At 37.4% G+C, this 14,393-nt stretch overlaps 1 protein-coding gene across 4 annotated transcripts in view; it reads right to left on the reverse strand.

Annotated features, from left to right (window-relative positions):
* The window catches only part of ITPRID2 (ITPR interacting domain containing 2), a 104,099-nt gene that overhangs the window by 19,385 nt on the left and 70,321 nt on the right, over positions 1-14,393 (reverse strand). For all 4 annotated transcript variants that reach the window (XM_070071517.1, XM_008258809.4, XM_051849379.2 and 1 more), the window contains 5 exons: positions 14,132-14,171; positions 13,950-14,048; positions 12,262-12,470; positions 10,312-11,012; positions 2,138-2,210 (listed from right to left, as the gene is read on the reverse strand). In XM_070071517.1, coding sequence (XP_069927618.1) covers positions 2,138-2,210; positions 10,312-11,012; positions 12,262-12,470; positions 13,950-14,048; positions 14,132-14,171 — 1,122 coding nt within the window. The remainder of the gene's footprint in view (positions 1-2,137; positions 2,211-10,311; positions 11,013-12,261; positions 12,471-13,949; positions 14,049-14,131; positions 14,172-14,393) is intronic.

A 14,393-nucleotide genomic window follows, 5' to 3' on the forward strand; every position in this document is an offset into this window, starting at 1 on the left:
ATGTAGAAGGGAAATTGCCTATCTGATTGGGCAAAGGAAAGCCAGAGTGACCAACTTTGATTAGCTTCTCTCTGCTAAGAACTGTTTTTATGTGCAACACGGAACCACCTGTAACTCCCCACCTGAGTTCAAAGAGGTTAGGTCACAGTATGTGCTGCTTAAGTTTCAGAGCAGGTGCTGGGCAATGGAAAGAACAGAGGCCTGGGTGCAATTTCTGGCTCTGTTCCATGACCATAACCAACACTTTTCTCCTTTGTGAAACAGGATGGTAATAATTCTGCTATCTAATAGGGCTATTCAAGTACCACATGGAAGCCTGGTCAAATTGTCTTGTATAAACTAAAAACTGCAATCTAGGTTATTTAGCCAAACATTCCTGTCTCAGACACACACACAAAAGGGGTTCTTCACCAAAAAAAAAAAAAAAAAAAAATCTAAAAAGAATCTGATATACCCTGAAGATATAAGGTACTCTAGTTAAAATTAGGATGTTAAAGGTAACATTAAAATGGAAAAATGGCAAAATCTGGAAATTTTTATTTGTCCATTACTATCAAGAAACAAAACAACAATGTATTTTCTGCTAAAGAAAGTACTATGTCTTCTGTAGTAAGAAAAATGTTAACCTTCTTTCAACATACCTGCCATTAACTTGCAACAATTATTAAATTATAAACCCTTTCTCTGGGGTTCAGTATGTGAGGCCCAGGCTGGCCCTGAGATTAATTTTAAACTTTGAACTATTAAAATACTATGTCCATTTTTACTAAACTGATGAAGTGAATGTATTACCAGTGATTCTAAGTATGCAATGAAGATTAATCTAAGACACATAATACATAATCAAAATTTATTAAGCTACCTTCCAAAATGACTAAAACATTATGTTCTTTTCATTCACATACACAAAATCATTTTACTATTATAGAAATCTGACTCATAAAAATGTTAACACTTTTGCTTATGCCACCAGAAATAAAAGACCCAAAAGTGATAAGAAGAATGTGTACCAGATGTGTACCCAATTCACAAGTCATCTTTCCCATCATAGGAGCCTGCTCTTAAAAGACCTTCAAGAAATTTCACTGATGTATATCCTCTTGTGACACACAGAAAGGTGCTATTCCCAAGGTATCCTTTGTCCACAAATCTAAAGTAAAGACTCCTTTATTGCTGTGAACCCTGCCTTGCAGCTCAGAAACACTGACATACATTTATGGGCTTTCAAAAGGGGAAATTAAATATAAAAGTTCACTGTGTGTCTGACAGGAACTGTAGTGACCTTATGAGAGTAGTGTTGTTGTTCCTTAGTACCATACTGTAATAAAAGAAAAATTACATGCAAATTGACTCTTATGAAGTAATTTCAGAGATCAGGAGGGAACAAACATGCAATTTCCTATTCTAGGAACATACATATAACTCTGTTTAAAAAAAAAAAAAAAACAGGGTGGTTCAGCATGTGTAAAGCTTTAAAAATAAACACCCTTACCTTCAGTGGTCATTTTAACTACTACTTCTCTTTCTCTAAATCTCAAAAGCTTTGTCAATTTAAAGGCCAGACATGTTCTTTTCTGGTTGCAAGTTAAAAGTGAAAAGGATGGATTCAAAGGTTCTTTGGTTGATAGTTAATGATTCAAGAGAAGAATGATACTTACAGCCACTCACCTTTGATCAGTAGCTTCAATTTAATTTAACTAGGTTTAATTATTTCTGAGAGACTGGTGTCTTTTGCCAGACACAATCACATTTTATACCTAGGAGCTATACAAGTGTTTGAATAATGAAAACCCAGAGATGGATAACACACATGTATCTTTCAATCAAAACGATGTAAAATATGGCCTTAATCTGTTGCTTTCTTTCCATTCCCTATAGCCCTCATGCAGAACTGAAACATATGTGGAGTACACAAAATTGTGTAACAAAGTCATTATAGGCTAAGCAAACTATTAGTTTGTGTGCATGAAAGTCTTCAAGGAACCAAACAATAAATGAAGCATGCCTCCTTGTGTTAATTTGCTATGCACCCTTACAGGGACTATGAACACTGACACATAAAACCATCCCTTTTTCAAAGTCAACCAAAAACACTCTGGCAATGTTTTCAGGAACTAGTGCATTTTCCTTTACGTACCTCTTTTTGACTTGGCAAGGCCTAGCTGGTAAGTGGCTGGAATGTGAGGAGCTTCTCCCTCTGTGCTTTGAACCTAAAGAAGAATGTTAAGTAGTTAAAAATAAAAGAATCTATGGCCAAGAATAACCTCTTGATAAATCAACGTACATAAAGAACATCAATGCATTTTATATTTAAAGACAATTTACTTCAAAATTATTAGAATGCCCCAGGACTCAATTTACTGATCTAATTTCCTTAACAATAGCAGTCAAATTAGTAGCTAGCAAAGGAAAATAACTGCATATATTAAACCCTCTAATTTTTTTAAAAAGTTGCTGTTGATGAAAAAGAGACCCATTAGAAAAACTTCTGTAAATGAAAACTTCAAATTAGTGTCAAAACCAAGAAAAAATGTAAACACAGCCTATGCAGCAGACTATGACTGACATACAGTTGAGGTAATTCCCAGACTTCCATCTTTGCAAATAGAAAATCTGTTCCCTTTGCAGAATTTTCAAAAATACCACAAATTTGCAGGTACTAAGAGCCACACACATGTAGGACTGCTTTGTTCTGATGTAAATGTTCTTTTAAGACCTAACTTGGGGCCGGCGCGGCTCACTAGGCTAATCCTCCGCCTTGTGGCGTCGGCACATCGGGTTCTAGTCCCGGTTGCCCCTCTTCCAGGCCAGCTCTCTGCTGTGGCCTGGGAGTGCAGTGGAGGATGGCCCAAGTGCTTGGGCCCTGAACCCCATGGGAGATCAGGAGAAGCACCTGGCTCCTGCCAACGGATCAGCGCGGTGCGCCGGCTGGAGTGACCATTGGAGGGTGAACCAACGGCAAAGGAAGACCTTTCTCTCTGTCTGTTTCTCTCTGTCCACTCTGCCTGTCAAAAAAAAAAAAAAAAAAAAAAGACCTAACTTGGGAACTTGGGAATTGTAAGTTTTTTTACAGAACTGAGACAATGGAAGATATTAACTATAAATCCTACATAAAATTCTGTTCAAAAAGGTACCATACCCACAAAAGCCATCTTTTTGTGCTTTTCTACCTATTCCATTTAAGAATTTTTAAATTCTTAGCCCCATATCACAGATATTCCAACTATTCTAAAACAACTGAACATTTGGGAACTGCACAAGTATACTAATTTCTGTCACTTTACCCTGCAATTAACACTTAAATATTAAATATCATCTTAGTGAAATAAGAAATCTAGCCAAAAGTTGGTTTTCACCCTTTCACAAAACCACAGAGCAAACAGCAAACACATTTTCAACACAACTCTGGTAGCTTTGAGTTATGAGTCTGTTTAAGGATTAAGAGAACCATTCCACTGATATAAAAGTGAAATAATATGAAAAAATTCCAAATACTAAAGATATTACACAACCTAAAAATTCCCCAGATTTGTGATATCTTTGTTCTATACAGTACCATGAATCTAAGCTTAAACATCTTTTAAACACTGAAAGCACACTAGTAATTTAAAACTATCACCTGTAAATCAGATAAATAAAGTTCTATTCTTTGTTATTATTTAAAAAGTTATAATATGTTCTTCAAAGCAACAGATGTAAGTTCAACAGGAAAACCATTGTTTTGAGTGCGAGGACACAAAATACATTTTCTTTTTATATGAAACAAATGGTCTATTATTAGCTGCTATTCAGACCCAAAGTACTTCAAAGAATATTCTATAAAATAATTATCAGCCAGATAAAAGCAAAAGTGTAACAGAAATTAAAATGTTGTTTTACTCATACTCTAAGAATTTCAGTTTAGGCACAGCCCTATGATACATCAAATTATAATTTCTCACTTTTCAGTGCAGATTATCACATATTCTACTTCTGCAGACTCAGGAAACAAATCATAAGATAGCACGACTTTAATGAACATGTTTCCTCAGCGTTCCATCCTTCATGATGCTCCTATTCTCTTTCTTTTCAATACAAACTCCTTAATTAATTTTGAGAAAGGGCATAGGGTAAAATTTCACCAATGAAACTTGTGAGGATCCTTCTGAGAAAAAACAGAGTACCCACTTGTTAAACGGAGAAACAGACATGCTAATGATAATGAGTGAATTTCTTAGCTTATTTCATTACTGATCAAAAATGTGTAAATGAATTAAAGTTGGGGTATACCACAGAGAATAATGAAACAAATACAGATTTTTATGGTAAGATTTTCCATATTTAATGGTTTAAAATGCTCAGCGGAACTCTCATTATATGCCACTACACGTGGCCTTTTACTAAACAATTTACAAATGTAACTGAATTGAGTGATACATAAAGAGTGTTCATTATAATATTTTCTCTAAGCTTTGGGAAAGTTTGAAGCTTTTCATAATAAAAATGGAAGTGGCAGCTGTTTGGCCTAGTAGTTAAGAAGTCAGCTGGGAAGTGTACATTATAGACTGGAGTACCTGGGTTCCATACCTGACTAAGCTCCTGACTCCACTTTCCTAATGCAGACCCTGGGAGACAGCAGTGGTGGCCCAAGTAAATGCGTTGCTGACAACCACATGGGAGACCTGAATGGAGTTATTATGCCACCGCCACCATGAGAACTTGCAGAGTAAACCAGCATATGGGAGCATTCCCATTCTCTTCTTTTCTCTTTCAAATAAATATTTTTAATGGAAAAAATCCCACTAACCCAAAATTATAAAATCACTTGGTCTATTTTTCAATATAAAGATGAAGAAAAGAGCTTTAGAGTAAAAAGAAAAAATTTTTAGTTACTAAAAAACTAAAAAGTTTTTAGTTACTTTAAAAGTATTTTAATAAAAACTATCTGAATCAACGTCCTACTCATGACAGGCACCTACTCTGATTTTTTAACAGCTGTCCCCTTTATCTTGACTAAGATGCATCTTCCCAATATAATACCACTTCACTACATACTACAGAAGAGCCAAGTGTGGATATTCTAACTTAAATTACCCTTCCTTTAAGGTTTAAAGAGACACGGTATAGTACAGCTCTGATCATTGCAGAGATGTTGTATATAAAAATAATTTTAGGGGCTAGTGCTATGGCACAGCAGGTTGGGCCACCACTTTAATGCTGGCTTCCCATGTCAGATTGCTGGCTCAGGTCCTGATTGCTCTTCTTCCTATCCAGCTCTGTGCTGGTCCTCCTGGGAAGGCAGCAGATGATGGTCCAAGAGCTTGGGTCCCTACCACCCATGTGGAAAACCAGGATGGAGTTCCTGGAGCCTGGCGTCTGGCTCTGGCCTAGCCCAGTCCAGGACACTACATCCATTTGGGGATTGGGCTAGTAGACAGAAGATATCACTCTCTTCCTCTCTCTGTCACTATGCCTTTCAAAATAAACAAATCTTTTTAAAAAATTATTTTAAAATAAAATCAAAATTGGAGATTAAGAAATTCAAATTTAATTTTTAACGTCATCTCAAAAAATCTACGGCAGTATTTGGGGCTGTGCATCTGAAGGATTTAAATTTTGTTCAATGTCTGATAGTACCCAACCAATCTGACCTTTAGTTAAAAGCAGCCAGTCTGCAGAACGATCTGCACTCAAGCCTTATGTGTGGTGCTTCCTGGTTAAATGGCTTTTAGCAATTATCTGTGATAATTATTCCAATTGTCTTAACTGCAAAATAAAAACTATTTCACAGGTCTTCAGGATAATAAGTGACAGTTAGTGAAAGTATTTTTAAAACAGCATAGTAGAAAAGAAATAAAACAGGAGCTCCCTCTCTGTTCTCTGCGGCCAACACTCCCTGTGCCCTTTCCCCTGAAGCACTGACACTAAAGGAGATTTCACATTTCATAGACATATGTTGTGAGAGTCCTTGCTGTAGAGTAGGAATGCTTATCTGGAAAGGTAGAAAACAGGAAAATAAATTCAAAGCTCTCTTTCTGTATTTGTTTATCAGCCTATAGTGAATCATAAATGTTTATTTTAAAAAACCCCAAGATTTTCTACTCACATGTTTTATTTTGACTTAACATACTTTTTAAGAAATGTTGGCTTAAGGTATTTTAAATAAACAATAAACAAAATTCATTGGTTAACTGGGCTGTGCAGCGGCAGACATCTGCACTCACGTCACATGTTAAGAACGGATATTCCAGGGGCTGGCGCCTCGGCTCACTTGGCTGATCCTCTGCCGGCATCCCATATGGGCACCGGGTTCTAGTCCCGGTTGCTCCTCTTCCAGTCTAGCTCTCTGCTGTGGCCCAGGAGGGCAGTGGAGCATGGCTCAGATGCCTGGGCCCCTGCACCCGCATGGGAGATCAGGAAGAAACACCTGGCCCCTGGCTTCAGATCGGCACAGTGCCAGCCATAGCAGCCATTTGAGGAGTGAACCAACGGAAGGAAGACCTTTCTCTCTGTCTCTCTCTCTCTCTGTAACTCTGTCAAATAAATTTAAAAAAAGAGAAAAAAGAATAGATATTTCAGAGCAGACCTGCATTCAACATAAAGTTTGGAAGGCCAATTTAACTCTTTGTCAAACAGCTGATCGATCTGTGAATCTGTGATTATTTTAACTCAGGCCACTAAATAGAAAGTAATCTCATAATTTTAACAGCTAAAAATAAGTAATGAGGTAAATAAGTTAAATCAATAGTATGAAGACAGGATTAGAAAGTTACTAAAACTTTGGTAGCTTAAAAAGAATCAGTGTGTGGGGCTGGCGCTGTGGCGTACTGGGTAAAGCTGCTGCCTGCAGTGCCAGCATTCCATATGGGCGCTGGTTCGAGTCTCGGCTGCTCCACTTCCTATACAGCTCTCTATTATGGCCTGGGAAGGCAGTGGAAGATGCCCCAAGTCCTTGGGCCCCTGCACCCATGTGGGAGACCCAGAAGAAGCTCCTGGCTCTTGGCTTTGGATCAGCGCAGCTCCAGCAGTTGCGGCCAATTGGGGAGTGAATCATCAGACGGAGGACCTTTCTTTCTGCCTCACCTTCTCTCTCTGTGTAACTCTGGCTTTCAAATAAATAAATAAATCTTTTTTTTTTTTTTAAAGATTTTACAGACTGAGAGGGAGAGACAGACAGAAAGGTCTTCCTTCCATTGGTTCACTCCCCAAATTGTCGCCACGACCGGCGCTACACCGGTTCGAAGCCAGGAGCCAGGTGCTTCATCCTGGTCTCCCATGTGGGTGCAGGGTCTAAGCACTTGGGTCATCCTCCACTGCCTTCCCAGACCACAGCAGAGAGCTGGACTGGAAGAAGAGCAGCCAGGACTAGAACCCAGTGCCCATATGGGGTGCTGGCACCGCAGGTGGAGGATCAACCAAGTGAGTCACGGCGCCAGCCCAAATAAATAAATCTTTAAAAAAAAAAAAAAAGAATCTGTGTGTACATCCAACAGTTGTTATATTTAAATATAAATTCATTTACAGAGTAGAAAGATCACACAATAGAAATGTACAGCCACAAGTTAAATTTCTCCTTCCTCTAACACTGAGGTCTAAGAAGTTTGTCCTTTACGCTTAAAAGATAAATTATTGCTCATTAATTAGAATCATTTTGGCTTAACTGTGAATCATTCATACTACTAATTCATGGCTCCAGAAAATTACAATGTATTTAAGCCAGTCAAGAACATAAAAACTATTCAACAAGTCATCAAGAATTAGAAAACACAAGACTAGGGTTCTCCAATTTTTAGATACAGTAAAATTGCAAAATGCTTCTTATGAGACAACAAGATGTTTAATTGAAACTAGACTCTGCCCTTTTCCCCTCTTCTCTTTCTTTTTTCATCATAGTAGCCACTCTCATTCTCCTGGATTAGTCCTGTCAGCCATTTAGCTCTCTTTATATTTGAATATCTCCTCTGCTTGCTGCTGGTGACTCTCTGGTCTTACCTTCTGTCTCAGATTAGCCAGCTTCGTGCCCAGAGCCACGTCTGCACCATATTCTTCTTCCTAGTACCCCAAAGCAGCTGGCGTTCAGATAAGGTGTTTGAGAACTGGCTTACTGAGAGAAATAACTCTGATAATTGCTCAGTTTTTTTTTTTTTGTTTTGTTTTTTTACAGAACAAAGTTCACAACAGGAATCAAACCTCAACCAAAAGAAGTCCAAAAGAAGAAAAATAACATGCTATTTTAAATGGGATCTAAAAGCTTGCTTCAGTAAGATTGTTCTCTTCATTTGTCAGCATCATTCAAATCATGCTTGGGAGAAGAGGAAATTAAAGTAACACATTATTTCCTTTCTTTATCCATTGTTCTACAAGCTCTTTGTCAAGCTCCCAAAGGGATAAAAACACAATTCTAGGAGGTTTTATCGGTTATTTGAAAATATCTCAAGAATAAGGATGCATTATCCTTAGAATTACCCATATTTACAGTATAGTTATGGCTGACCATATATTCTTTAAAAAATCTGGCATTACTCTTCAACCACAAATACATATAATCTGTACTTAAAAGTGGGGAAGGGGGTCCCATCAATGCCACATTACTTTCTTCATTAGCTTCTTCTGCCAGCAGAGGGAGCAATAATATATATAATCTGCCAAACTAACCTACCACCAAAGTGCACCTAGCACTTTATAGAGGTTGAAAAGACTTTTTATGTACAGTATTTTAAACACATACAGATGACTGTAGCTTAGAACTCTGGAAATTAAAAAGAACTTGAACTCTGATTTACTTGAGATTACACATACAACAGTACTGTGTTGAGTTACCAATATCAGCTACCTAACAATCTGTTTTGATTTTCATACTTTGCTGCTAGTGTATAAAATACTGAAGATGACTATCCTATCTAATTTTCATAAAAAAGAGGCTCTAATAGAATGCAATAACTTATCCCTTAATTATGAATACTAGGACAAGTTTAGATCAAAACAAAGTCAAAAAGGAATCACATGGCAAAATGCAATAAAGGGAGGTTTTAGTGTAGTCATTATAAAATAGTCACCTTTCATACTTATTACAATGAGAAATAAATTATATTAGTAATTAAAGAAATAGGATAAATATAAAAGTCTATGAATAGAGGGGAAAAAAGCTCAAAAATGTAAAATATTCCAAAGGCCTAGTCTTACTCCCTTTTTATTTCACCCTGAAGTTGCAGTTAAAGCATTAAAAGAATATATTTAAAACTAAACAAAATGTGAATAGCTGTATTGATAATTGAAATTTTAAACAAATAAAAAAATTTCACTAATACAAGAGATAAACACCTAGGAGGACATTTATGGACACAATCAGTTACCGATTTTCCAATTCCCTAAACCAATGGCATGTGATTCTAGAACAACTGTGAACTATTACAAAAGCAAATCTTTCTGTAGTACATTATTTAAAAACTGCCCTAACTCTTCACCAGCACACACATGCCTCAGTTTCCTGATGTGTACCACGAGACCTTCACTGCCTGCATTGTAGACTTAAAGCACTTCAAGGGCCAGGGTGCCCACCACAGGACACCTGTCTGACAGATGTCAGGGTCCACTCTAAGCCATGTAGCTTTACCTCAGAAAGATCAGTCCTGCTCTTCCAAAAGCAGTTCTAGCTGAATCAAAGTAAGAGTCAGCTCTTGTTCAACTGCACATTTCTGTTAACCAGCACGCCTATCACAGTGTAAAAATTAAAAACAACCAAACATTGTCTTCTGGTCTTGCAGAAATGCTATTCAATGGCCTTTCAAACCTCCTTCCTAAGGTCCCCCATCCACCTCTACAGGGGCAGAAGCTTAACATCTTCAAGTTTTTCCCAGTCATAACTAACATCTATGCTCAAAGCACTCTACACTTATCCTGACCATTGAGATGTATTCAGAAAAGCTTGCCTAAAGGCACACAGGAACTCAGCAGGAAAGAATTCACAAGCCCATTTCATTTCAAGGCCTGCAGTTTTTAACTATTATGCAATACTGATTTGTATTTCAATATACTCTCAGGATTTCCTCGGGTGTCAAAATCTTACACGTGAGTGAGAAGAAGTTGAAATTCAAGCATCAGCTAGTGGATGACAGCACAGAAGAGGAGCTGAACAGTCCCACTATCTTGACATCACATAATCCTGTGACCCTGTGACCAATTCTTGGTTTTTGAAACAGAAACCTGGAAGCTCAAAAAGAGATGACTTTTTCTATTACAAATCTATTAGCTACCCATCATTTTATAAATATTTTTGGGCCCTGTTTCTTCTAGCTCACTAAGGGAAGTTGGTCTCAGTAATTTTTTACCTACCTCCTCCATTTCAAAGGAGTCCTTCTGCTGTGTCAGTATGTTCCTTATGGAAGGGATTGTGAGCGGTGCACAGGGCTCTTTTTCAGGTGTGGACACATGAACGTTTCTCAGCTCACTGCTATTTTCTAACACACCGTGGCTGGATATGTTGATATCACTTCCTAAATCAGATTCTAGAAGGCCAGACACCTCACCCAGTTTACTCTTATGACTCTGAGTTTCTTTACTTGGTTCACTTTCAGTTTCTTGGTGAAAATTACCACTTGCTTCATCAGAAAGTCTATCAGTGTCTGCATTCTCTAGAGCACTTGCTGAACAACCTGAGCCTTCTTCTTTGACTGTAGCCAACATAGAAGACGAGTCTTTCTTCTTTATGATTTTTTGAGACTTTTGATCATTTTTATTGCCACTGTCTTCAATCATTGAAACATCTAGAATTTTTCCCTTTTCAATTGCTGGAGAAAGACTACTACTTTCTCCTTTCTCTGTTTTATCAACACACAAATTCAGTTTTGATAGTGTTTTGATTAAGCGATTTGCAGTGTTACTTCGAGTTAAAGGAGGAGGTGAGTCTGCCTCTTTGTTAGAGGTCACTGAGGACATACTTCCGATCCTCTGCAGGGGAGTCCCAGAGACTTGAGAATATAAAGAAGAAAACGCATTGGCCACAGTAGTAAGTACTTCGATTTGGCGAAAACGGCCTAAAAAAAGAAAAAGAAAAATTATATATATACCTGTGTGGTTATACATGTTTCTCTGTGTACATATTTGTTAAAAACTATTGTTGTTTACAATTCTAACAACTGAACTTACATTTTAAATTAGGAAAACCTATTTTCCTTATCTAACATTGAAATCTCTCCATTTACTGAATGAGCACAGAAAGTAAGATTTTTACTACAAACACTAGAATTTATATTTTTTTAAAATCAGAAATAAGACCAAAGCATGATGACAACACTAAATAAACCAGGAAGAACTAGCTATTGATCTACAGCTCAGACTCTATGTTTAGGTGGTGGACTCCACTAAGACTTTTACAAATGTTCTCTTAAGAAAAGGCACACAGGCCGGCGCCGTGGCTTAATAGGCTAATCCTCCGCCTGTGGTGCCGGCACCCCGGGTTCTAGTCCCAGTTGGGGCATGGATTCTGTCCCAGTTGCTCCTCTTCCAGTCCAGCTCTCTGCTGTGGCCCGGGAGCGCAGTGGAGGATGGCCCAAGTACATGGGCCCTGCACCCACAGGAGAGACCAGGAGGAAGCACCTGGCTCCTGGCTTCCTGGCTTCGGATCACCACAGCGCGCTGGCCACGGTAACCATCTGGGGGGTGAACCAACAGAAGGAAGACCTTTCTCTCTCCTCTCTCTCACTGTCTAACTCTGCCTGTCAAAAAAAAAAAAAAAAAAAAAGGCACACAGTAAATGTATATATAATACCTAATTTTGGGGGGGGGGGAATGAGGAGGAAGCATATTTATAGAGCTCTTAGAATAATGAGGACTCTCCAAGGAGTTCCATGAACAACCTAGAGAATACTAATTTTCAAACCTCTAGGCAAAGAGAAAAAAATAAGCAAAGATATACTACAGGTAGAAATGAACAAATTAGCTATGCTCTCTGATTTACAGAAAAGCACCTGAATTGATCAACTTCATTTAATGTTAAGGTCACTCCTCTACTTTTGAACAAAAGTGATCTGAAGGCAAACATAAGGTTTTCCAAGTAAATTATGATAATGCTTAAATAAATGAGTTAGGAATTGGAAGAACACTAGGTAAGCTATAAAGAGTGGGTAAGTGAATAAAAATGCAGATTTCATAACTAGGCTGTCAATTAACATCATTTACTAATTATCCAGTGCTAGTTCTGAAAATCCATCAACCTTTAAAATATGGTCATCTTGCTACGGATGTTAAATTAAAAAAATAATATGTTGGTGTTTAAAACCTTACTTGTTAAAGCATAATTGGGGTTCTCTACTTCCATCCGTTGCATTTGAGCACTCAAAAATACTTTAATGTCTATCCCTCTGGCAAATGATGATGAATTAAAAAATCTGGAAGGAATTTTAGAAGCGATATCTGGTTCATCTCGTCCAAATCCAAGATTATAAAGAATTTCTTCTGGATCTTCCTCATAAAGTTCCAACAATTCTGAAACACTACAAAATGATAGAAGAAAAAGAGAAATATTGAGAAATACATCTTATAGTCTGAAATAAATCTTAGCACCTAATCCACATCACATTATACATGATTACATCTTCTTGCTCTCCTATGAGAAATCTTTATTTCAGCTTCTGCTCTTTAAATTACTGCTTATTTCAATAGCTTTATACATTGTGAATTAAATGAATACTAAAATGCTTTGGGTCAATTAGTTTTCTCAAGCTTCCAGTGTGGCAAAAAAGGTGTGATTGCTCACCTTATTTTTCTTTATTAAACACAATTAGAGGACAAATGAGAAGGGACGGGGTAAACAGATTAAAGAAGAAATGAAAAGGAAAAATATACCAGAAAGTTGATAAAACTTTGATCCTGTGGAACACACTGCAAGACTTCAGCTTTTTTTCTATCTCTGGCCAAGGAAAGGCAACAGAGGTAACCACCTGACCTCTAAGCAGAGGAATGGAGCTAATCCTCTACTCTTCACTGTCCCTTCTACACAGGAAGTGACAAGAGTAAAGTTCAGAGTAGGGATTCCACAAAGCTATAACTCTCTGCCCTGATTCTATTGAAAATTAAACATTATTCATCTCTTTCCTCTCACCCTAATGATAATCCAAGCTTTCTAGAACTTTCTGAAGAAAATAGGAAAGTTAGAGATGGAATTTGAACAGGACATCTGAATCAGTTTCAGAGAAAATGCTCAGAATCCAGTATAATAATTTGGCTAATAGTTTAAACTAGTTCCACAGACACATTTTTTGGCTTATTCTAATACATATTTTCAAGATCTTTAGGTTAACACATTGAAAATACATGCTTAAATTTCAAACTTTAAATTAGAAAGATTTATTCTGATTCTTTTTTTTTTCTGATTCATTTTTTTAAAGGTTTATTTAGTTAGAGCAAGGGAGAGACAGAAAGCGAGATCTTCCATCTGCTGGCTTACTCCCAGATGACTGTAATAGTTGGGGCTAGGCCAAGCTAAAGCCTGGAGCTTCATGTGGGCCTCCCATGTGGGTGGCAGGAGCCCAAGCACTTGAACCATCTTCTGCTTCTTTTCCCAGGCCATTAGCAGGGAACTAGATAAGAAGTGGAGCAGCCAGGACACAAACTTGGCTCCACTTGTGCTATACCACAATGCCAGCCCCTATTCTAATTCACATCTGTGTCATAGTTAATTCAAATCCCTAATAAAATATTTTGGCTTTCTACAAATTGATGTTACTCCACTATGGAGTTCCTCTTTGATGCCAATGATAGCATTCAAAATACTATCAATGGATTCAAGCAGCATTACAAACTGTTTTTATTTAATCATGATTTAAAAAAAAAAAGCTCCTGACAGTTGTGCTGATCCAGGAAACACTAAGTTTTTTCTAATTTCTCACTTTCAAGGTTAAACATAAAAAAAGTAATGAGGGTAGGTTCTCTACAAAACCATGTAACTACAACATACTTTCATAGTAAGTTACCTTGAGACTGTCCCACTGCTTTTCCCAGATCCAGTGGAATTCATACTTCTCCCCTTCTGATGAAACTGTAGTCTTCTCTCTTTGGCCAAGATATTATTGCTATAAACATAAGATTATACAGACATTTATTTTTGTGAATGTTCTCCATTTTTAGGAAGTAAGAGAACAAAATAGATACTCACCAATTTTCCATTTGAGCATCACTTTCATGAAGGTGGTTGGCTACAGGTAAAAACAATAAATGTAGAGAACAACTGTTAGTGGGACCGCAACTACTACGATAAAAATATCAAGAAAGCAAATTACTTACAATATTATACCCACATACCCAATGTGGCAATGTTATGTCATGACTTATTAAATCAGCATCATTAAAAGTAGTATCAGATAGAAAAGGATAGGATTAGCAGGTTTTGAAGGTGCTTTTATTTTCCGGTGATGTAA

The sequence above is a fragment of the Oryctolagus cuniculus genome, chromosome 3 (assembly GCF_964237555.1).
Source record: "Oryctolagus cuniculus chromosome 3, mOryCun1.1, whole genome shotgun sequence".
NCBI lineage: Eukaryota > Metazoa > Chordata > Mammalia > Lagomorpha > Leporidae > Oryctolagus > Oryctolagus cuniculus.